The sequence below is a fragment of the Canis lupus genome, chromosome 34, assembly GCF_048164855.1.
Source record: "Canis lupus baileyi chromosome 34, mCanLup2.hap1, whole genome shotgun sequence".
Classification (NCBI taxonomy): domain Eukaryota; kingdom Metazoa; phylum Chordata; class Mammalia; order Carnivora; family Canidae; genus Canis; species Canis lupus.
In genome coordinates, this window is record NC_132871.1 from 16,140,782 (window position 1) to 16,166,257 (window position 25,476).

The window sequence follows — 25,476 nt, forward strand, 5'->3', positions numbered from 1 at the left end:
GGTGTGACTTCAGGTTGCGTACTTGGGAAAGTGGTAGATGCATTTGTGATTATGAATGGAATGGTTACATCATTTTGAACAGGGGAAGAAGTGAAACTGTGAATGAGCATAAAGAATGTCTATGTGCTAACAGGTAAGATATGAAGACAGTGTTGGTTATTTATGTTTTTCAATTTGTCTAGCAACCTTATCTGCTTTTTTTTTTTTTTTTTTAGATTTTATTTATTTATTCATGAGAGACACAGAGAGAGAGAGAGGCAGAGCACAGGCAGAGGGAGAAGCAGGCTCCACGCAGGGAGCCCAACACCGGACTCAATCCCGGAACCCCAGGATCACAAGTCAGGCTGAAGGCGGCGCTAAACTGCTGAGCCACCCAGGCTGCCCCCTTATCTGCCTTTTATATTATTAACAGTATTACAAGTATTTTTGGAAAATAATCTCCTTTCTGGTTCCATCAGGTTTGATAGGACCGCTCTATCACAAGATCTTGCCTCATCACAAGGGTGTACATAGGATGCAAATTATGCCAACTGGATCCTTCCTCCCAGGAATATCAATCTTGAGCACCACATGGAAGAAAGGAAAGTGGTTCAGGTGCAGTTATCCAGTGGTAGCACTTCAGAGAAAACACACCAAAACTGTCTGTGCAATCCAACTGTATGTCTGTGACCAAAGAATCTTAGCTGATACAAAAAATTAGAAGCAGTAACTCAATTTTTCAAGGTTATTTTTGTTGGACTATTCAGCTCCAGTCACTGTTTATATCTTGTTCAAATTTAAAATTCCAAGTAAAGAAAATCTGGTTGGCCTGGTCAGAGTGAGGATTAGAGATAGAACAGAGTGGAGCAGGGACAAGAGTAGGGATGCAGGTCAGATGGGAGTGCATTCAAATAACTGGTAAAAATTCTGCATAAGTAGAAATAAACAAATGACTACTGTATGGCTATAAAACAGATCCTTATCACTCAATTTTACAAAACGATTAATTATTTTAAAATGATAAATTCTTATTTTCCATCAATATCCATACCAATAATCATACATCTAACATGTAAGTAAGCTTGTTATTACACTATCAAATGAGTTAATGTGTATTTATTGCTTAACCCATGACTCCTATGAAGACAAAAACTTTAAGGACACTCATCACTTTCTCCTGTCCTGGTTCTACAATTATACCCATCTCTTATGCCTAGTCATTCCTTATAGGTTTTCAGATATCAATATCTAACTTCAGATTCCAGTTATAATCTGAAAATAAAGAAATTACTAGATAGAAAAAGATTTTTATACATAATATACAAAGTTCAATTAAGGTCTTGATATTGTCTTTCCTTCAAAAAAAAGGAGCGGTATAAAATGAGATACGATCTCCTTAAGGATTTTAATAAAAAACGGAAATGAACAAAAGCAGAAACACTTATTATTTATGCTTACCTTGCCTTTATTATTCACTGTCTTAAAGATTAAGTCTAGTCTGACATCTCTACCTAAAATACTAATCTTTTATTGTCTCTTGATGTTAAAATTAAAATTCTCATTTTCCCTGAAACATGGCTTTTCTTTCACCAGTTCTATTTCTACCTATGAGATCATCCCACCAGTTAACCATTCCACAAATATTTATTAGGTGACTATTCTATATTGGTACTTTCTAGGAACTAAGAACTCAAGGAAAAGTCAGGAACAATTTTTGCTTTTGGAGCCTCCACTCAGACATATTAAACAAAAAAAAAGTGATAAATATGGTGACTATTATAGGTCATCGCAAAAATACTGTCATACAGCACACAACAGAGGGAGCGGATTAGAACTAAAAGAAGATGGATTATCAGCCAGACCTTTATAGAAAAGGTACATTTATCATAGCCTTGATGAGTGATTAATTCAACAGGAGAAGGGTAGGAAAATTGCTTTAGATAAAAGTAACAGCAATAAGCAATAACATAGATGTTTAAAAATATACAGCACACCTAAGAAACATTCTTCTCTGGTTTGACCAAGGTGATAGTAGGGGAGTGGTTTGGATGAGGTTAGAAAGGCAAGCCAGATGGTGAAAATCCCTGAATGCCATGCAAAGACTTCCATAGGCAATGGGGCACTATCAATGGTGTTTTATTATTTTTTATTATTTTTTTAAGATTTTGTTTATTTATTCATGACCGACACAGAGAGAGAGAGAGAGAGAGGCAGAAACACAGGCAGAGGGAGAAGCAGGCTCCATACAGAGAGCCTGAACATGGGACTCAATCCCGGGTCTCCAGGATCACACCCCTGAAGGCAGCACTAAATCACTGGGCCACGGGGGCTCCCCTCAACGGTGTTTTAAGCAGGATCAGATTTCTATCAGAACTATGTCTACTAGTTATTATTCTTTTAATGCTTTGAGTTCAGATCTTAAAGTCAAGTACATCTGGTCATCAAGTCCTATATATTTTTCTCAGATGTCTCTTGCCTTGGTTATAGTCTGTCTAATTTCTACTATCAGAATAATAGGCCAGATTTTCTTCACCACGTAAATAATTTCTGGCTTCCCTCTCTCCTTACTTCAATTTACCTACTAAAAAGCTATCTAAATTACCTCCCTAAAACACTATCATCACATTATTCAATTTTTCAAAAACCGTAGTTCTACCTATAGAGGAAAATCTGAGCATCAAACCATGGCATTCATAGCCACCTCCCACTGCCTCCACCCTACCTTTCCAATTCGCTCATCTCTAATATAAAACCTTACACGGGCCCAGCTGGCAGCACAGGCACGCAACTTTTACAGTTAAAGACTGGCCTTTTAAATCTGCTACTCCAAATCTTTGATTTTTTTTTAATATTTTATTTATTCATGATAGACACAGAGAGAGAAAGGAGAGAGAGAGAGAGAGAGAGAGAGAGAGAGAGAGAGAATGGCAGAGGGAGAAGCAGGCTCCATGCAGGGAGCCGGATGTGGGACTCGATCCTGGGTCTCCGGGATCACGCCCTGGGCCAAAGGCGGCGCCAAACCGCTGGGCCACCCGGGCTGCCCCAAATCTTTGATTTTTATGTGACAGTTCTCTTTCCAATAAGTTACAAGTTCCTTGTCTATCTTAAAATTCCTCTGTATCTTTCAAGTCTATGATTGTTTAAGACATTCAATAAAACCTGATGACCTAAAACAAGCCAAAAGTAGATTAATAACTTAGCTTTGTTAACTGAAATATTTTTGCTTTTACACTTATAAATATTATATAAGTAAACCATTTTTCAATATAATTAGTTTAATAAATGCTGCCAAGAATAGATGACCTGAAATTTATAATTCTTCATTATTCTCTTACCCTTTTAGCATATCACCACTGTGACAAAGTAGGTAATACTACTCTTTTTTACATACCTTTCCTTGTTCTGCATGTCTTTCAGTAAATGAATTTATCTCAAAACACCACTGAGATATAATATCAAATGCTGGAACTGGCCAATCCAGACAGGAGGCACTGATGAATGGATGTTCTGTTTGGTAAAATGTTGGCAGAAGTCCCAAGCAGCTGGAAAGAACTGAAAATTCTTCTTCTTCCTTTTAGACATGAAATAGAAAATTCTCAAGGCATTTTGTAAAGAACATTTTGCATTATAGATAATTTAAATACATCTTCATTGATTACTTTTGGACAGTAAGAAAATTTTCTTACCTGAGTCAACTAAAGGAAAGTAAAGAGAGAAGAGGCAAAGTAGAGAGAATAGGTTCCCAGCCGTATATCCAAATATCCCCATAGTATTTCTCTTTAAGTCTTAAATGCCATAGCATCTGCTTCTTCTATATATTTATTTTTAAAATAGTGTTGTCATATTTCTCATGAATACAGTCTACAGAATCTAACCACTCTATAAGAACAAATGTTTTTGTGGCAAAGGGAGAGTGACTTCTGGTTAAAAAGACACAGGCTGTCAGTGTGGATGAAGAACAACAGTAAAAACATGGAATTGACAAGATGCAGTACAAAACAATTTGCCTAGACCCTTAATGAGTGTGAAACAAAGTCATTTTTTAAAAGAGGGTGGACTTTCTAAGAATTTGAGAGATGTAAGTACCAGCTAAGCTGAAGTTTTATTCAGTAATAACAACAGAAATAACCAAAAAAATCAGTGAGCCAAGGACTAATTTCCTGAGTTTTAAAGGAGTTTGTTAGTCTTATAAACACTAAAATATACTTCCCAGCCCTTCTTTATTTAACTAAAAGACTATTTAGGAGGCTAATATGTTTACTTCCCCTGGTCTACTGGATCAATTCCTATCATCCTTCAAATTCCAGTTCCCCAGGGAATCCTTTCCTGATCAAACCTAATAGCACCTTAGATCACTCCGCTCCATTCAGATAAAGTTAATCCCTCCATACTTTGTAAACACTTCTCTACTTGTGTTTATATTTTCTATTAATTAATTTAAAAATAAATTAGCATTTATTGTAAGACTGTACGAGTAGTCCCTGGGGGTAAGGGCTCTGTCCTCCCAGTTCTTCACACATTATAGACATTCTAAAAACATCTGTTTGTAAAACTGAACTAATTATGTAGATTAAGTACAAAATTCTAAATGGTGCTACAAAGAGAAAAAAAATAATATGCAGGCTGAAAAAAATGTAAATTTTTATAATCTTAGAAATAAGGTTATACATCTCCTACTTATACAGCTACATAAAGAAGGCTTTTTAAAAAGCAACTTTACTGAGATGCAGTATATATACCATAAAATTCACATACTTTTAAGTGTAGTTCAATTAATTTCAGCAAATGTATAGTCAGGTAACTACTACTACAATAAAACTTTAGAACTATTCCATGCCCTCCCAAAATTTTGCTTGTGCCTATATGCAATCAATTCCAGCCCCAAGCAATCACTAATCCTGCGTCATTATAGTTTTGGATTTTTAAAAGCTTTCATATTAATAGAATCAAACAGTATATGTGTGTATGTGTGTGTATATTTATATCTATATTTGTGCCTGGCCTGCTTTTACTTAGCATAATATTTTGAGATTCATTCATGTTATTGTATCAGCAGTCCATTCCTTTTTACTACTGAGTAGTATTCCAGTGTATGGATATACCAACATTTGTTCACATATTCACTTGCTGATGAATTCTGGGTTTACACTTTTTACGACCACAAATTAAACTGTTTTAAACATTTATGTAAAAGTCTTCATGTGAACATATGTTCTCATTTCTTTTGGTAGACACCTAGAAGTAGAATCGTTGGGTTGTATAGTAAGTGCATGCTCCGCTTTTTAAAGAAATTGCCAAACGTTTTTCAAATTTGACTATACCATTTTGCATTATTACCAGCAATGACTCAGAGTTCCAGGTACCCCAAATTCTCATCAATAACCGTGACATTAATTTGTACTCTTCTAATCAACAATGATGGTGAACACATTTTCATGTACTTGTGGGTCATTTATATATATTCTTATAAGAGAAGTGCTTGTTCAAATTTTATGCTCACTTCATGTTTTTTGTTTTCTTATTGAATTATAATCTTGATATATTCTGGATATAAGCCTTTTTCAATATATATATTATTTTTCAATATATTTTTAAATTGAGATTTTTTTGTATACTATAAAATTAACTTAAACATGTATAATTTAGTATATCACAAAATTGTGCAACCATCACAAACTAATTCCAGAATATTTTCATCACCCTATTCTAAATGGAATTTTTAAAAATTTTATTTTCAGATTGCTCATCACTAGTACAAAGAAATAAAATAGACTTTTTTTGTACATAGATCATATATGCTACAAACTTCCTGAACTTATTAGCTCTAATAATTTTTTGGAGATCCCTTCTAATTTTCCACATATAAGATCATCTCATTTGCAAATAGACATTATTTTACCTCTTCTTTTCCAATCTAGATGCTGTTTATTCCTTTTTCTTGCCTAACTGCTCTTTCTAGAGCTTCTAATTCAATGTTAAAAAGCGATAAGGGCAGCCATCCTTGTCTTGTTCCTGATCTTAGAGGGCAAGCTTTCTATCCTTCAGTATTATGATGTTAGCTATAGTTTTTTCCATGCATGCCCTTTATCAGGTTGAAAAAATTCTTTTCTTTTCCTTGTTTTTTTAGTGTTTTTACCAAGATCAGGTGTTGAATTTTGTCAAACATTTTTTGACTACTGAGATGATCATATGCTTTTAAAAAATCAACTTTATTATAATAATGTGAATTAAATTAACAATATTTTTGTTGCTGAACCAATTATACACTCCTAGGATAAATCCATTTGGCTATGGTGTATTATCCTTTTCTTTCTTTCTTTTTTTTTTTAAGATTTTATTTATTTATTCATGAGAGACACACAGAGAGAGAGGCAGAGACACAGGCAGAGGGAGAAGCAGGCTCCATGCAGGGAACCTGACGTGGGACTTGATCCCAGGTCTCCAGGATCACACCCTGGGCCCAAGGTGGCGCTAAACCGCTGAGCCACCCAGGCTGCCCGTATTATCCTTTTCTATTGGTAATATATTTTTAAAGCTTTTGCTTCTATGTTCATGGAAGATCTGGGTTGGTAGTTTTCTCATGATTCCTGGTTTGAGTATCAGGATAAAATTGGCCTAATAAAGTTTGGATTGTTCCTTCTTTCTCTGTTTTCTGAAGGTTTGTATGTATGGATACAATTTCTTCCTTAAATATTCACAGAATTCACCATGATGTTATCTTTGTTGGTATAAAGTTGTTGACTTCTCTTTTTGGAAGAATAATAATCAAAGAAGCTTAATAAGCTAATTAAACTTTCTTACTTGATACAGATCTAGCCAAGATTTTCTATTTCTTCTTGAGGCAGTTTTAGTAATTTTCATTTTTCAAGAAATTTGTCCATTTCATCTACATGATCAAATTTGTTGGCAAATGTTATTCATAATATTCTCTTATGGTTCTGTAGGGATTTTTCTCCTTCATTCCTGATATTGATAATTTGTACCTTCTCTCTTTTTTTCTTATCCATCTAGTGAGGAGTCTGGCTCCTGGTTAAAAATCTGTGTGATTTTTTTCAGGCCTAACTATAGACAATTTACAAAGTTTTTACTTCACAGGCTTTGTGGGTTGAAACTGCCCTCCCTACATCAGACTCAATACATAACCAATGCATTGAAGTCTCTGAAGGAATTTATAGTTAGGGTCTCAGGACCACCTCCCCCAGTCACATTATTTCACATATTTACATTCCTAGCTCTGGTACCTTTATTCCTAGGCTTCTTTATCTGAAGCCTTGGGAAGGAGTTTCTTCTACTCTTATCCCTTCCCCTGACCTTTTTCTACCTCAGAGCCCATAAACTACCAAAGCCTTTTATTTGGGGGCTCCTTTAACATCTCCCCACATCTGTGCTGATCCACTTGATCCTCAGTTGGTGTGCCATTTCATTCCACGAGGGTAGATGGAACAGGAGGAACTGGCATCTTCCCTGGTTTTAGCCTCTTACTTATACCATGACAGTAAGTGATTAGAGACTCAACTCTCTCACTTTTGGCTTGTTGCTTTAATCAGCTACTCTGACACCTACACCTAGTAACTCAGCTCTCTCTCTTCCAGTTCAGCTGAGCTCCTAACGTTTAGGTTTACCTATTTTACTGATCTTTGCAAAATCAACCAGATGTTGATTTTCTCTATTCTACATAACTACTTCATTGACTTCTGTTCTGACTTTAAAATTTCCTTTCTTTTACTTGCTTTGGTCCAACTTGCCCTATTTCTAGCTTCATAAAGTAGGAATTTAAATGAATGACTTGAGAACTTTCTTCTTTTAAATATAAGCACTTGAAGCTATATCTCTTCAAGAATTTAGTGGCATTCCACTTTTTTGCTATGCTGTTTTCATTTTCACTCAGTTTAAGTATTTTCTAATTTCCTCAGAATTTCTGCTTCGATATATAACTTATTCAAAAGTATGTTGCCTAATTCCCACACATTTGGGAATTTCCATATTTTTTATTATTGATTTTAATTTAATTTTTATGTGGTCAGAAAATATGTTTTATGATTTCAACTCTTATAAATTTATTGATACTTGTATTACGGCTTGGTATATGATATATTCTCATGAACATTCAATGTGCTTGTAAAAAAAATATGCATTCTGCTATTGTCTGGTTAAGTATTCTACAGATGTTAATGACACCACCTTGACTGATAGTATTGTTCAGGTTTCATTTATACTGTGTCTCCTTATTAGTGACTAGTAAGAAAGAACACTGATGTCTCCAGCTATAACTGTTGATTTGTCTATTCTTTCAATTCTGTCAATTTCTATTTATGCAATTTGGGGTTTTATGCACATATATTTTTAAATGTTATATCTTCTGCTGTATTGAGAGAGGGCATTTATTTCTATGTAAGGCACAAAAATAATCTGAGAAAAAAGGAGTACCAATGGTAGAAAAATAGCAATATTTTTCAACTTTATGATAGGAAATCCAACAATGAATAAAAATTAACAAAGATCTACATAAATGCATTTTTTTCTCCTGGGATTCATAGACTATTTCAGGATTACTTGGCTTATCTTTATACAGCAGATGTTGAGCCCAAATGTGGGTCACTAAAATGAGAGAAACCATAGCTAAGGAAAAATTTATGAAAGAAGAACAAAATAAAAGTTTCTCACTTGATTTAGATAAAATAGAGTGGCAGATTATTGTAAACAAGGAAAAGTCATGAGATACTTTTTTTTCAAGATCAAAGAGTAAATTATCTTTTTACTTGTTTTCATTTTCTAGTTTCATTTTCAAAATAAGAATTATGTAACAAGTAAGTTATAGTAAAAGAAATAAAGTGGCTCCTAATATGAAAATGCTCAAGCTTAGGAGAAATGCTAATTAAAACTACATTGAGATATATTTTACTCAGACAAAAGATCTAGAGGCAAAGATCAAATAGTCTGAAAACATGATTAAGGAAACTCATATATTATTATTAATGTAACTGATACAATTTCAGTGAAGGGCAGTTTGGTAATAACCATCAGAACTACAAATGTATGTAAAAGCTGAAATAGCAAACCACTTCAAAGAATTTATTCTACCAATACAATTGAAAACATGCAAAATAATTTGCATGTACTATGATTCGTTGTTGTATCATTTATAAATAGCAAAGAATTAGAAATAACCTAAATGTTTACTAATAGAGGACTGATTAAATACATCCTGGTGCATCATACAATGAAATATTCTGAATCTGTAAAACAAAATGAGGAAGGTCTTCATACGTTGAATATGAAATTATCTCTAAGATACACTCTTAAGTGAAAAAATGCAAGCTGCAGAATATGTAAAAAGAGGACTAAAGAAAAAACACACACCTCTACACACATATTTTTTGGTAGATGTATAAAACGTGTCTGGAATAATACAGAGGAAACTGATAGCAGTTGATGATGACTAAGTGTCTAGGGAAAGGGGTAAAACAGTAATTTCTTTTATAGAAAATGACACAAAGAAATAGACATTCCATGCTCATGCATTGGAAGAATAAATATTGTTAAAATGTCTATACCACCTAAAGCAATCTACACATTTAATACAATCTCTATCAAAATACCAACAGTATCTTTCACAGAAGTAGGACAATCGATCCTAAAATTTGTATGGAACCACAAAAAAACCCAAATAGCCAAAGCAACCTTGAAAAAGAAAAGCAAAACTAGAGCTGTCACAATTCCGGACTTCAGGTTATATTATAAAACTGTCATGATCAAAACAGTGTGGTACTGGCACAAAAATAGACACATAGATCAATAGAACAGAATAGAAAACCTAGAAATGAACCCACAACTTTATGGTCAATTAATCTTTAACAAAGCTGGAAAGAATATCCAATAGGAAAAAGACAGTCTCTTCAACAAATGGTGTTGGGAAAATTGGACAGCAATATGCAAAAGTATTAGACCATTTTCTCACACAAAAACAAATTAAAAACATATTAAAGAGTTAAATGTAAGAGCCAAAACCATAAAAATCCTAGAGGATAACATAGGCAGTAATTTCTCTGACATCAACAACAGCAACTTCTTCCTAGCTATATCTCCCAAGACAAGGGAAACAAAAGCAAAAATAAACTATTGGGACACTTCATCAATATAAATCTCCTGCACAGCAAAGAAAATAATCAACAAAACAAAAAAGGCAATCTACATAAAGGGAGAAGATTTGCAAATGACCTATCTGATAAAGGGTCTAAATCCAAAATCTATAAAGAATTTATACAACTCAACACCTAAAAAACAAACAGTCCAATTAAAAAATTGGCAGAAGACATGGATTGGTATTTTCCCAAAAAACACACCCAGATGACCAACAGACACACAAAACGACGCTCAACATCACTCATCATCAGGGAAATACAAGTTTGAGAATGAGATATCACCTCACACCTGTCAGAATGAGATATCACCTCACACCTGTCAGAATGGCTGAAATCAACAACACAAGAAACAACAGGTATTGGCAGGGTGTCTGGGTGGCTCAGTCAGTTGAGTGTCTGCATTTGGCTCAAGTCATGATCCCAGGGGTCCTGGGATCAAGCTCCACATCGGGCTCCCTGCTCAGCAGAGAACATGCTTCTTCCTCTCCCTCTGCTGCTCCCCCTGCTTATACTTTCTTCTTATGTCAACTAAATAAATAAAAACTTAAAAAAGAAAGAAACAAACAGCAAGTATTGGCAAGGATTTGGAGAAAGGGGAACCCTCTTGTACTGCTGGTAGGAATGCAAACTGGTAAAGCTGCTCTGGAAAACAGTATGACATTCTTCAAAAAGTTAAAAAGTGAACTACGCTATGATCCAGCAATTATACTACTAAGTATTTACCTAAAAAATATGAAAATATTGATTCAAGGGGATACATACACCCTGATGTCTATAGCAACATTATCTACAATAGCCAAATTATGGAAACAGCCCAAGTGTCCAATGACTGATGAATGGTAAAGAAGATGTGGTCTGTATGTATGTGTGTGTGTGTGTGTGTGTGTGTGTGTGTGTAATGGAATATTACTCAGCCATAAAAAGAATGAAACCTTGCCATGTGCAAGGCCATGGGTGGAGCTAGAGAGTATTATGCTAAGTGAAATAAGTCAGTCAGAGAAAGACAAATACCACATGATTTCACTCATATGTGGAATTTAAGAAACAAAACAAGGGGTCATAGTGAGGAGAAAAGAGGCAAACTAAGAAACAGACTCTTAAAAAGGACAACAAACTGATGGTTACCAGAGGGTAGGTAGATGAGGGGGATGAGTCAAAGAGGTGATGGGGATTATATACATAAGCAAATATAAATACCACTCTCTCTCCCCTATCTGCCATTTAATACAAGCATGCCTTGTCTTTGGTTACTTAATATATCTTTGAGATTTTTCCACATTAGTACATAGAATACCTTTTCTTTTCTGTAGAATATTCCATTGTATGAATAAACTACAATTTACTTAACCAAGTTCCCATTGATCGATATTTGAGATGTTTTAATTTTTTTTGCCATTTCAGTATGTCTATTCAGCTATCAGTAAATTGATTACCCTATTATTGTACTATAAGAGACATCTATAGGTGGAGTACAGTCATAATTACATGAGATTGAAATAGAATATAACATGCAATATTTTAGTGGTTTTTACAGACTTAATAGTAGAAGAAAATTACCTGTATTCCTCAAAAAATGCTTTGTGTTGCAAGCAGCAGCACAGCTCAGATGTTAACAGTGCGGATTTGGCATCCAGACTAAATGTGTTCAAATCCTGGCTGCTTTAAATACTAGCTGTGAATCCTGAGCAACTTACTCACTCTCTGTGTCTGTTTCCTTGTCTGCAAAGTGAGGATTATAACAGCTATTTCATAGTTGCTGGGAAACTTAAATGAATTTATTTTTTTTAAGATTTATTTATTTATTTATGATAGACAGAGAGAGAGACAGAGAGGTACAGAGATACAGGAGGAGGGAGAAGCAGCCTCCATGCCAGAAGCCCGACATGGGAGCCCGACGTGGGACTCGATCCTGGGACTCCAGGATCGCGCCCTGGGCCAAAGGCAGGTGCCAAACCGCTGAGCCACCCAGGGATCCCAACTTAAATGAATTTAAATGCAATGCACTTAAATCAGTGCTTAGCATGTGTCAATATACAATAAATGCTAGCAATCATTGTAATTATTTATGGCAAAACTATTGTTGACAGAAGAAAGCAAAAAGAATTAAATAGAAGAAAGAAAAAAGGATTAAAGGAGATATATCAGAGCACTAGTTTTCAAATTGGGGCAGGTGATAATCACAGTCTCCTGTAAGAGTCTGATAATCATTTTCTTCCAAGAAAACTACACATACACAAACATTTTACAAACAATGCCATGGAATTCAAAAATTCCTGAAGTCCCTGTATAAGAATTCCAGAGTTAAAGGATAAATAAAAGAAGATGCATTTAAATAGGAGAAAATGTAACAGAACCATACAGGTCACTATAAGTAGCCCTATTATGGTAGTAGAAACAGTGTCAGATTAAGACATTTAACTAAATTAGGAAAGTCTAACAGATCACTGTGAAGAGCAAAATGTTGTGTCGGGACATGTACTGGGCACCACTCCTCATGAGCAGTAATGCTTACTGGAATGTCTAAAAATCCTGAAAAATTTATTGTTAAGCTCAAGAGTCTCCTGGCTTTTAGAAATAACCACTCAAACTATTAGCAATGTGGTAAATGTGGATGATTAATGTTCAAAACTTCCAATTGGATTTCACCATTTTAGCAACATATTAGAAAATATAATTTTATTTTTATTTTTTTAAAGATTTATTTATTTATTTATTTATTTATGATAGACAGAGAGAGAGAGAGAGAGAGAGAGAGAGAGAGAGGCAGAGACACAGGCAGAGGGAGAAGCAGGCTCCATGCTGGGAGCCCGACGTGGGACTCGATCCCGGGACTCCAGGATTGCGCCCCAGGACTCCAGGATCGCGCCTCCAGGCGCTAAACCGCTGAGCCACCCAGGGATCCCAGAAAATATAATTTTTAACTAAAAACAAACAAAAAGACATGCACAGGACATTTTAGAATTCTCTTTGGGATGCAGCAGAATAAAAAAGGATGCTGCCTGTTATTTCCATTGCTCAGAATCCTAAATGGACATGTATTAAGACAACAAGACAAAAATAAAGATGTGAAGGAAAAGGACAATTTTCTCCTTATTTTCAGATGACATGGTCATAATTACATAAAACAGCTAAAAGAATCAATAGACAAATTATTAGAACTAATAAGAGAAATCAGCAAGTAGCCAGTCACAAGAACACACTAAAAATCAATAGTATTATTCCGTACCAGGAAGGAGCAATCAGTGTGTCACCGAAAGAAGGCATCATTTAGATAGAAACTAAAACCATAAAGCGTAGAAACCTAGGATTCTCTTTATATACAATGCTCTAGAATTTAAAGTGACAATTTTACAATTCTATGAAAAGTATTAAAAGAGAACTGAATGAATGGACTTTATATATAAACTATGTTAAATGTTTTTAAAACTACATGTTCAAGGCAATTCTCATCTAATATCCTGGAGTATTTTGGAAGAAAATTTACAAATTGATTATATAATTATTTATGAAAATAAATGTTCACGTATAGCTAACCAGAAAAATTATTCTAAGTGAAAACGACAAAAAAAAAAAAAAAAAAAAAAGAAAAAAAAAGAAAAAAAACGTGGGGCAGCCCGGGTGGCTCAGCGGTTTAGTGCTGCCTTCAGCCCAGGGCTGAAGATCCTGGATCCTGGAGATCTGGGATCAAGTCCCACATTGGGCTCCCTTCATGGAGCCTGCTTCTACCTCAGCCTGTGTCTCTGCCTCTCTCTCTCTCTCTCTCTCTTTCTCTCTCTCTGTGTCTCTCATGAATAAGTAAATAAAATCATTAAAAAAAAAAGTGAAAAAAAAAGTGAAATCTGCAAGTGAGATTACATAAATGACAGAAATCTAAACAAAAAGAGACCAAATTTCTATCTAAAGTTGTAACTTAACTTTTCTCGCTTCAGTTGAATATATCCACATCCAACCAATCCCTCAACTTGAATATATGCAAAGTACTTTCATTCGGGCCCCACAAACTTACTTCACATTTCCTCCTTCTATTAATTGTATCAGAAAGGTTCAAGTGTCCCAGGTCCAAAACCCACATACAGTATGACTCTTCTCCCTTGACTCCCACATGTTCAACTAAAATCTTGACTATTCCATCTATGAAATCTTTAATATCTTCCTATCCTCTTCTATTTCTATACTATGTCATTCCCCAACTAGCTTTTCTGTTCCCAATTCTTCCATTCCTCACACCCCCAAATCTTATATTATTAGAATGAGATTTTATCCTAAAATAAAATTTGAATCATGTTATATTTTTGTCTCAAATCTTTCAATGGTCCAAATTCCTTCATGTGAAATTCAAGATCCATTACAACTTCACCACAATGTATTTCTTTTTTAAACATTTTAAAAAAATTTTTATTTATTAATGATAGTCACAGAGAGAGAGAGAGAGAGAGAGAGAGAGGCAGAGACACAGGCAGAGGGAGAAGCAGGCTCCATGCAACGAGAGCCCGATGTGGGATTCGATCCCAGGTCTCCAGGATCGCACCCTGGGCCAAAGGCAGGAGCTAACCTGCTGCGTCACCCAGGGATCCCTCCACAATGTATTTCTAACACTATGTAGCATTGTTCCTTTCTGTGCTAATTGAATCATTTCTTCCCTGTCCTATGCATATGCCTGGTGCTCTATCACAAGCATCACTGTACAGCCAACCCCAACCAGCTTTCAATGCCGAGGTCAAGAGCTTCTGCTTCCAGATAATTTCCAACTCATGGAAGAAAAATACCTTCCAGTAAAAACAAATGATAAAATAAACCATAAGGTAATAAGTATACAAAGAACCACAGCCTATAGCCTTTAAATGTGAAGGGAAAAAAGCTGATGAATGAAATAGGTCTTTTTCTATTAATATCCATGCTTGAGGATGCTCATACAGTAGTCCCCCACCTTATCACAGTTTCACCTTGTGTGGTTTCATTTACTGGTGGTCAACTGTGGTTTAGAAATATATGATTCATCTTCTGACATATAATCACAAGGTCAACAGTAGTCTATCACAATGCCTACATATCGTTAATTTCATTTCATCATGTAGGAATTTTATCATCTCATATCACAGGAAGGGTGAGTACAATACAGTAAGATATTTTAACAGACTGTATTCATATAACTTTTATAACATATTGTTATAAATATTCCATTATTATTGTTAATCTCTTACTCTGCCTAATTATAAATTAAACTTTATCATAGGTATCCTTTTTCCATAGGAAAAAAACCTAGTATATACAGAGTTCAATACAAGCACTAGTTTTAGGCATCCACTGAGGGTTTTAAAACATATCCCCTGCAGATAAGGGAAACTACTATATGTCAGAGGAAATACTTTTAAGGTGAAATTTTAAAATAAATAACTATGAAAGAAAATATCTAGTGGATGAACATTTAAAATTTATTCAATATCCATAAACTTTAAATGTTTGAGGACAAATGTACAGAGTTTATCTTGAATCACTTGAAAAAAAAAAAAACACCAAAGAATCTAAACTATTTAATGTAATGATCAATTACTTAAAAAAAGAACAATCAACTGCTTAATTGTGATATACTGCAGGCTTTGAAGACCATATATATGATAAATGTCTTAATTCCCATATCGAATTCCCTGGAAACAGATGACAGATAATGTCAGGATTATAATCCTATGAGCAGTTTGGTTTACTTACCTTCTGGTTTTCTACTCTGTCACTTTCTTGCCTACTCACATCAACTTAGTTTTATGAAATAGATTAAACCAGTGATAATTCATACATCCAAATTTTTAACGTAACTTGTTTACAAACTGAACATTTTCCTGTCCCAAAATTATATAAATGCCATCATGTCTTCAGATAACCAGCTTTCTGACAACATAACTTTTAATAGGATAGTAAAAGCAGATAATGATCAGTGATTAATATATCAATATGATAAAAATAATGATAAATATATCAGTATGAAAACTGATCTTGTTCAAGTACTGGGCATTTAATAGCATTGATCTCATACAAAAATGCTCAAATATTAAATATTAGTAATATCATAAATGTAAGTAGATGCTAGCAAATACAAAAAAACAATAGTAAATGTTCTAAATGTTTATTCCTTTGAGTTGGACTAACATATACCTGCATGACAGTTCTGTATACATATAAATATTTTACTATTTGTCAGTATATTTCAAAAAATTAACTGTAAACCAAGACTTCCTATTCTCTACCACAAATTATACCTGGCAGCTAGGTAAATCTTCCCCAAAAAGATGATGCTGAAGAAGGCTGGTGATTCTGAGGAAAGGTAAGCAGAAGTCCTGTAAGTATTTTTCCATGGATTCAGGAGACCAAGAAATAGGGCTAACCTAAAGTTAAAAAAAGAGAATCTCAACAATTCATTCTATAATAGATATAGCTTAAAAATTATATTCATAATGGCAATAATACCTAAATTTTTAACAAATTACTATATCTGGAACATACCATTGCAGATTCCTGAGTTCCTTCTTCATGGTATAACTTTCCTTTAGATAGTTCACTTATCACAAAGCTCAGTAACACTTCATAAGACTTTTCAGTATCACATGTATTCTGGGAAAAAATTTAAAAATTAGTTCCATCGGTCACTGAAAAAATTACATTGGAAAGAATACTTTTTAATAATTGTGACTGCATTTTTTTCACACATGTAAACTTCAATTCCTTAAAATCTGTTAACAGTACACCCCTGGATTCTCTATGAAACTGGGTATGTCATTAAAACTATTCCAATACTTCTTTATTTTATTTTAAGATTTATTTATTTATTTATTTATTTATTTATTTATTTATTTATTTATTTATTTATGAGAGAGAGAGAGAGAGAGAGAGAGAGGGGCAGAGACACGGGAGGAGGGAAAAGCAGGCTCCATGCTGGGAGCCCAACACGGGACTGGATCCCGGGACTCCAGGATCGCGCCCTGGGCCAAAGGCAGGCACTAAACCGCCGAGCCACCCAGGGATCCCCCATGTCCTGATTCTAAACTACAAAAACAGCCCTGACTCTACAAGTGCACTCTTTAATCAGGTGACCCTCTCTACCCTTGACTAATTAGCCAAAAGGATGATCACCTGCCAATCAACAAAAATCAATATCCCACTAAATATCAAAAAAGCAACACATTATGTTTCCAAAATTAATTTAATCAGAGTAGTTTTTAAATAGGCAGAGTTCACTTAAACTCAAAATGCAGAAGACTCAAGAGAAAATATTACCATGATTTTGCTGCTTATTAATCAATGTGATATATTAAAGTTTCTGAAAATATACAATTCAGCCTAAAAGCTTCCTGAATTCAATATACCCTTGAGTAAAAGATTTACAGAGTATAACAACAGCAAAGTATTTCAAGTTATAATACTTTCTAATTTATGGGGAAAATACCCTTCAATAAAAACAAATGATGTTCAGATCATTCAAGTAAGTTACTGAGTGATAATCAGCTTTTAAATCATTATTATCAAAACATATCTTAAGCACTTCTTTTATACATGGCAGGTACTATTCAGATCAGAAAGCAAATATAATGTAATATTCACTCTTGTATGGAGAACTTCTGATGAGAAGATTTATTAGATAAGAAAATTTTATTTCATATCTAAGAAGTCTCAGGAAAGCATATTTTTATGTAAGCACTATTTGAATTTTACGAGGAGGGTTGTAAAGCTTAAGAAGAGGATTTCTAATACCATGGATGAAAGACTCAGAATCAAGATCAAAAGAATCCAATGGGAGAGATGGCAAAGGTATGTGGGTTAAATAAAGAAAAGGATCAGGGGTTGAGAGATTCAACAGTTATGTGTGGGGCAGATGCTTTATCTAAATAATAGTAGTTCTTCAAATTTGGGGGGGGGGGTGACAGGACCTTTGAATATATGTTGGATGCTATGGTCCTACTCCCCAACAAAACAAAACAAAACAAAACAAAACAAAACAAAACAAAACAAAACATGAAAAAGGAAAGGAAAAGGAAAAGGAAAAGGAAAAGGAAAAGGAAAAGGAAAAGGAAAAGGAAAGGACCGGACCTTAGATTATGAAATACTGGTACAGTCTTTTAATAGAAATTCCACTAACCAAAAGAACACAACTTATACAAACTGTAATAATTATATTTCTAGCATAACTAAACCTCATTTTCCTTTACAAATATGTAATACCTGTATTTTTATTGCCCTGGACCATTTTAGGGCTGGCAAAATATCTGTTTTCATTGGAACTGTCATATTTGAGGATAAGAAAATGAGGGATGGAATGAGTAAGTGAGACTCAATGAAGAAAGGAAAGAAGAAGAGGGTGAGGGAAAGAAGGAATAAGTAAAGGAAGAAGGAAGGATAAAGAAGAGGAATGACTGATGCAGAATAGTTACAAAAATCACAATGACTTATTTCATTACTTATAAATTTTGTTGTTGCTATTATTTATAATCTGCTATATATCTAAATGTTTCAGTTTATTACAGAATAAGCTAGCAACATGTGGCAAACCAACCAACAGAATACCATAATTTTTTTGTTTCCATTCACTAAAAGCAATTTATATGGCTATAACCTTCTAATATAGGTTCTGATAAGAATCTGCCTTACATTAAATGTTTCATTAACTACTTTTAAAAATAGCTAACAATTATCAAATTGAGAAAGAAAATTGACAGAACAGTTACCTAAATTAGTTCCATCATAGATTTACAATTGTCTGATTTTCTGTTATTAGGTCTCATTTTAGCAAAAATCAGATGAATAGATTTAGACCTAAATTATATCAGAAAATGTTTTAAATTAGTGTACTGTTTAGACATCTTATTAAGGAAATATATTTAAACAACATAGAAATCGAATATACCTGATTTGAATATTAACAATCCAAATATCAGATCATAGTGCAGAGATATGAAAAGAGTATTTAGAAAAAAGAAAGATTAAAAAAAAAAAAAAGAAAGATAATTGCAGAAAGCAAAATTATCCAAGAATGAGCTATTTAGTGGCAGGAGCTCAGCCTGGTATTCAGGCCAACAACTAATATCCCTAATTAAAACATAATGAACTTGGTGATGATACTATATTAAATTTTTGTACACATATTCATGGTTTGGGAGTAAACTAGTGATAAAAGTGAAGATTATATTGACTAGATTTCATGTATTTATAATTGCTTCTCTTTTGATATAAGTAGATACGATTTTATTTTTATTTTTTAAATAAATTTATTTTTTATTGGTGTTCAATTTACCAACATAAGTAGATATGATTTTAATACAAACTTTTCATTAAGGTTCAAAACCTCCTGAAGACTCTATAAATCAATCAATAGGTTCAATTAACACCATAGTTACTATTTTTTCCTACCAACTTCCCCAAATAAAACACAGAAGTAATTTATTTTACCTACCTCTCAGCCAAACCATCTAACTCAGTTCTTTGGTTCTATAGTATCATTTCTGTTCTGAAGTCACTGAAAATACTTAGGTTTAACTAAACTTGCACAATTTTTCCAAATTATTTATGTAATTTTAACTGGAAAACTTTAAATTTGCTAAGAACTTATGTTTTTTTTTTTAAGAGGGGAGGAGGGAAGAGCAGGGAGAGAGCGACAGAATCTTAAGCAGACTCCAAGCCCAGAATGGAGCCCAACCCAGGGCTTAATCCCACAACCCTGAGATCATGACCTATGTCAAAATGCTTAACTGACTGAGCCCCCCGGGTGTCCCACTTCTGTATTTTTTTAATTTAAAGAATAATAATTAAGAAAAGGCTAGGATTTTTAAACTCATAAGTGATGAGTCAAAAGCCATCTTTGGATGGACTGGAAATAGGAGCAAGGAGAAGAAAATATGACAAGTAAAATAGGTAAGTCTGTAGATACTTTATTACTTGCTCACTGTGGTTGGCACAAATTTTATAACTTCTCTAAGTTTAAGGTTTGCAAGCAAAGGCAAAATAAAACTGCTCAAATAAAAAGGGAAAAAGGTCAAGGATGCAGAAGACCTTATTGATCAAGGAGACATTTTTAACTTTTTTAACCTAAGGTGCTCCATTTCAATTGAAATACTATAAATAACTCATTTTGCCTTTCAAACACCTAATCTTATTCACTCATATCCCCAACTTAAAGGAGTTCACCGAACTAATAAATAAATTCAGACAAGACACTAACCTTTTTGAGAGCTCCTGTGTGTTTCCAGGCCGACCTATCTTCCTCATTGCATTTAACTGAAAGTGCCACAAGAGCTTGTGTGTATAGTAGGGTAAAAAGCACCTTCACAATGCAGGTGAAGTGGTCTGTAAGAGAAAGAGAAGATCATTATTTCTTTGGAATCTAAATATTTTGTGCTCAAGATCATTTCACAAATATATACCTTTCCTTGAACATGTTATTGGTTTTTGTTCAACATTTAAGTAGTTTAAACTAATGAGATTATAATGTAGTATTAAATTTGCTACCCAATGGACCTGAAATCATGAAAGCAAAATTCTATTATTCATCCACAGAACATATAAATGAGAGGCAGTTAGCACAGCATAAAGTGTGCTCTGTTTTAAAAGACCAGAGTGCTAATGCCACTCAATCTTGGAATAGTTGTGTAATGTTGGCAAATCCCCTTACTGGACATTATGTGCTTAACAACAACATCTAGGAGCCAGTGTTTAAAACCAACACTTCATCTACTCCAGTGTGATATGAACCTTATAAAGAATATAATATATAATATAGAACTTCTAAAGTTAAAAAAAAAAGAAATACTAATATTTTAGGCACTACAATTGAGTTTGAAATTTTGATTTAAAACTGTAATAAAAAAATAAAAATAAAATTATAATAATGCAAAAAGAGTAGTAACAATACATAAAATAAAATGCCTGGTAGCTTCTGGCACATATCTGATACTTCTAGCACATATTAGATATTTCATAAATGGTAGCTTAAAAATCATAATTAATATTTAAATTGATCTAATAGCTTAGAAAATTTCCTCAAATGTCTCATTTAATCCTCATAACAGTCTCAACTGGACATCTGAGCTTCAAAAGGAAGTGCCTCTGATACAAAGCACCCAGGTCTGAACTTGAATCCATATAGATTATTTTATTGCAGATTCAGTATAACTATCTCAAGTCAGTTCCAACATCTCGGACCATGCTTCTGTCCTTTCTTGCCTACAACAGCTTAATTAGTTGTGTTGGGGGTCCCTGAGACCACTTCCAAGATGATGATTCATCAGGAGGACTCACAAGACTTACACTATAGTCCTATGATTTATTATTACAGCAAGAGATATAAGGTAAAATCATAGAAGGCAAAAGGCACATTGGGCATAATCCAGATGAAACTTTCAGAGTTCTCTACCAGTAGAGTAACACAGAGCATGCTTAATTCCTCTAACAAATTGTAAAAGCATGTGAGAAACTCATGTCAGGTAAGTTCATTAAGAAATTCAGTGCCCAAGGTTTTTATTGAGGTTAGGTCACATAGGCACCCTCTACCTAGCACATAGTAAAGTCCTAAACTCCCAGGAGGAAAGCAGGTGTGTTCAGCATAAATAATCATTGTTTGTGCAGTTTAGACAGAGTGAGCCACTCTCATCAGTTCTGTGGACGGGGGTGGGGGGGGGTTGTGGAGACCCGCCCCAAAACAAAGTTCCCAAATGCCTGTCAAGGCCTTTCAAAAGTTAACAGTGAGGCCTTCTATGTTAATTCTTTCCTCCACAGTGAGTGATTTATGTGCATCACCTCTTAGCCTCTTGCAACCTTTTCTTTCTTTCTCTTTCTTTCTTTCTTTCTTTCTTTCTTTCTTTCTTTCTTTCTTTCTTTCTTTCTTTCTTTCTTTCTTTCTTTCTTCTTTCTTTCTTCTTAATTACAGGCAGACTGATATTTTTAAAGGAAATATTTGGCATCCTTCTACTGGATCTTTGTACAAGTTGCAACATTCTTTCCTTCCTGATAACCTGGTTAACTCTTAAATTAGATGACACCTTAAGGTCACTTCCTAAGGAAAATCTTTCCTGATTCTAAAGTGAGTGAGTGGGTGTGTACATGCATACACACGTGAGCACCATCTCTTCCTCATGTTGATGGGCTGGGGTGGGAACTTGACATAGCTGAGCTAGTCAGAGTACCTATCTGGGATTTTTCTAACTGGAGGTAAAGATATAAGTCTGGAAGTGTTAGAGGTCATCCTCCTTGGTTTATGGCAGAGACTGTCTAAAGTAACACTGAATGAAGCAGATCCACAGAGAGGAGAGATCCAAGATGGCAAAAACCCTGCCAGCATCCAAAGCCCTGGTTCTGGTAATTCCCAAGACTACTCTCAACTGTTAAAGTTTGATAATGTGAGTCCATCAGTGTTCTTCTGTGCTTATAAGCTAGCTCTAAATGATTTTCTAAATGTCCTAACACCTACGTGGTTACCATATGCCAGGATACAGACAATAAAAACTTACAATCTGTGTAGAGAGAGAGAGAGACAGATGGCTAGATATATGCATGTGGTATACTGGTAGAAGATAAGAGGATGAACTAATGAAGATAAAGGGCAGGGCATGAAAAAAAATAAATAAATAAAGCCTCCTGTATCAAGCAGGAAAGTTAAGTCTTGAATGACAAAGCCTTAATGAGGAAGGCAAGGGCAGGGAAAGGAAAGAAAGGGGGATTCTAGGCTGATGAAGCCATTTTTATGAGAGCACAGAAAAAGCCTAAGGTTTGCAAGAACTATAAATTGTCCATTGTAACTAGAATCAAGTAGTGATTTTTGAGAGATGAAGCTCAAAAAGCAATATTCATGCTAAAGATAAAAGGTTGTGACCTATAGGCTACCTAACTGCAGCTTACAGAGATGTTTGTTTTTCCTTTACCCTGTTTAGTTTTTAGTAACTAACATTTAATTATAGTATATTTCTTATAAAATCCCAGAATTCCCCTTATTCTCAAAAAAACAGGAAGATCTGACAATCCTGGGCTTACATTCTTACATGCCAACAATGATCTGGAGCTGAGTGATAACTGTCCTCTTCAGCCAAGCATACATTCTAGAGAATTGTCAGTCTCCCACTCCTGATTATATCAAACCAAAGGCTGTTTCACAAGGAGTCAATAAATAACATTGTTAACAACAGACTTAGGCTATGAAGCCAAATTGTCTAGATCTAAATTCTGACTTTTTAGATCTGAGGCAGGTTAGTAATACATTCTTGCTTTTGTTTCCTCATCAATTTAATGGAGATAATAATCTCACCTACCTTAAAAGGATTAAGTGATAAAAGGTTTATAATTAAATGCTTAAGATAGTACATAGCAATGGCAATCAGTAAATTTCTGTTATTAATATTAGTATTTATGTTACTTGTTTATTTATAGGCATTGTATTTATAGCACCTGGACTGGCCAATGAGAAGCCACTGGAGAACTTTAAGCCACTGGAGAACTTTGAGACTAATAATATCAGATCTGCATTTTAAAATATTCACTGTTGGTATTGGGTGTTAAGATGGTAGAGGAGTAGGGTGACCCTAAGCTTTCCTCTTCCCTCAAAAACAGCTAGATAAATATCAAATCATTCAGAATACCCAAAAAATTGCTCTGAGGACTGAGAGAGAGCTGTAGGTCTACAAGAAGAAAAACAGCCACCTCATGGAAGGTAGGAGCTGCAGAGAATTGATTTGGGAGAGAAAAAACTCATGGGAACTGCAGAGGGGAGGGAACCCTGGTCTCAGAGAGAGGAGTGAGATTGACAGGGAGAGAGAGAAAAAGAGTGAAAAAAAAAAAGAGGAAAAACACATACAGGGGATTGCGCAAGAAAATTCTTCCCCAAAATTACTGACTGGGAAAAGGAGAAGGTTTAAAAGCTGCATTTTTTATAAACAGTGGAATGTAGAGTCTGAAGTTTCAAAGGTCAGTGCCATGCCAGGGTCATACCTGGTGGCCTTAGTGGTACTCCTGTGGGGAAGAAGGGTAGAGATCGGGGAGCGGCAGTATGGTCTGAGGAGCCCTGGGTCCCATCAGAGAGAAACAGTTCCCCTGCTTGGAGTGCATTTGGTAGTGGTGATATGGCCTCTCTGGGGCAAAAGACCTGGCAGGTGCCGTTGAACTGGCCTCTTCACCAGCATAAGAACAAAGAAGCCAGCTGAGGGTAGCAAACCTTAGCAGCAACTTTGTGCTATTATTTACCATAATCTCCAAATTGCTGTGCAGTCACATGACCATTTTTTGGGACCAGCTGGCCCTGGCCACAGTGCAGTGAGATCCTCCCCCAGAGAATCAGTGCAGGTCCAACCACAGGTGCCCCTGAAGTTTGGAGTTTTGAAACCTAGCCATGCCTGAGACAAAATACAGGAGTACTGTACCAACTAGCAGATGGACAGTTCAGACACAGACAGGGTAAAGGCAGGGGACTGACAGAAGCTGGGGAAATAGGACAGGTGACCATTTGCTCGTCTGTGAGGGCTTCCTGAGGAGTGGTGGGCATGAGCTCCCAGTCGTGAGGCAAGAGAGTGGGTTGAAGCCATTCCCCTTCCCATCCTGCCCCCCATCAACACTGACCAACTTCAGTAAATAAAAAGCACTATCAAGTGGAAGTCAGAGCTGCTTACACCAAACCCTGCCCTCCTCCACCCTGTAGGTGCATCTCTACTGGGGAAGTCTATCTGAAAATCAGAGCAGCAGGCCCCTTCCCCAGAAGACCAGCACAAATCCCTTGTCTGTAGCAAGTCTTTCGATCATAGAGTGCTGTAAAGTTTCAGCTTTAGGGGAAACAGGATCTAATTTCCTTTGGGGTTTTTGGTTTTCTTTTTTGTTTTTGAGATAGAAAAAGCAATTAATTTATTTTTTAGTTCAAGGTTCTCTTAACAAGCAGACCAAAATGCACCTTGGATCTAGCTTCTTAATTTTAATTTTATTTTATTTTGACCACCAAAATGACAAGATGGAGGCATTCATCTCAAAAGGAAAAAACAGAAGTGATAGCCAGGGATTTAATCAAAACAGATATAAGTAAGATGTCTGAGCCAGAATTTGAAACAATTATAAGGATACTAGCTGGACTTCAAGAACAGTATAGAAGACACTAGAGAATCCCTTACTACAGAGATAAAAGAACTAAAACCTAGTCAGGCCAAAATTAAAAATGCTATAACTGAGATGTAAATCTGAATGGATCCCATGACAATGAAGATGGACAAAGGAGAGGAATGAATCAGTGATATAGAAGATAAAATTATGAAAAATAATGAAACTGAAAAGAAGAGGGAAAGAAAGGTACTGGATCACAAATGTAGACTTAGGGAACTCAGCAACTCCTTAAAGTGTAATAACAGTA

At 35.0% G+C, this 25,476-nt stretch overlaps 1 protein-coding gene across 1 annotated transcript in view; it reads right to left on the minus strand.

Moving 5' to 3' along the window:
• The window catches only part of UBR3 (ubiquitin protein ligase E3 component n-recognin 3), a 227,572-nt gene that overhangs the window by 6,229 nt on the left and 195,867 nt on the right, over positions 1-25,476 (minus strand). The window contains exons 33-36 of the mRNA XM_072811042.1: positions 20,323-20,447; positions 16,617-16,724; positions 16,373-16,498; positions 3,371-3,550 (exon numbers count right to left, since the gene is read on the minus strand). Coding sequence (XP_072667143.1) covers positions 3,371-3,550; positions 16,373-16,498; positions 16,617-16,724; positions 20,323-20,447 — 539 coding nt within the window. The remainder of the gene's footprint in view (positions 1-3,370; positions 3,551-16,372; positions 16,499-16,616; positions 16,725-20,322; positions 20,448-25,476) is intronic.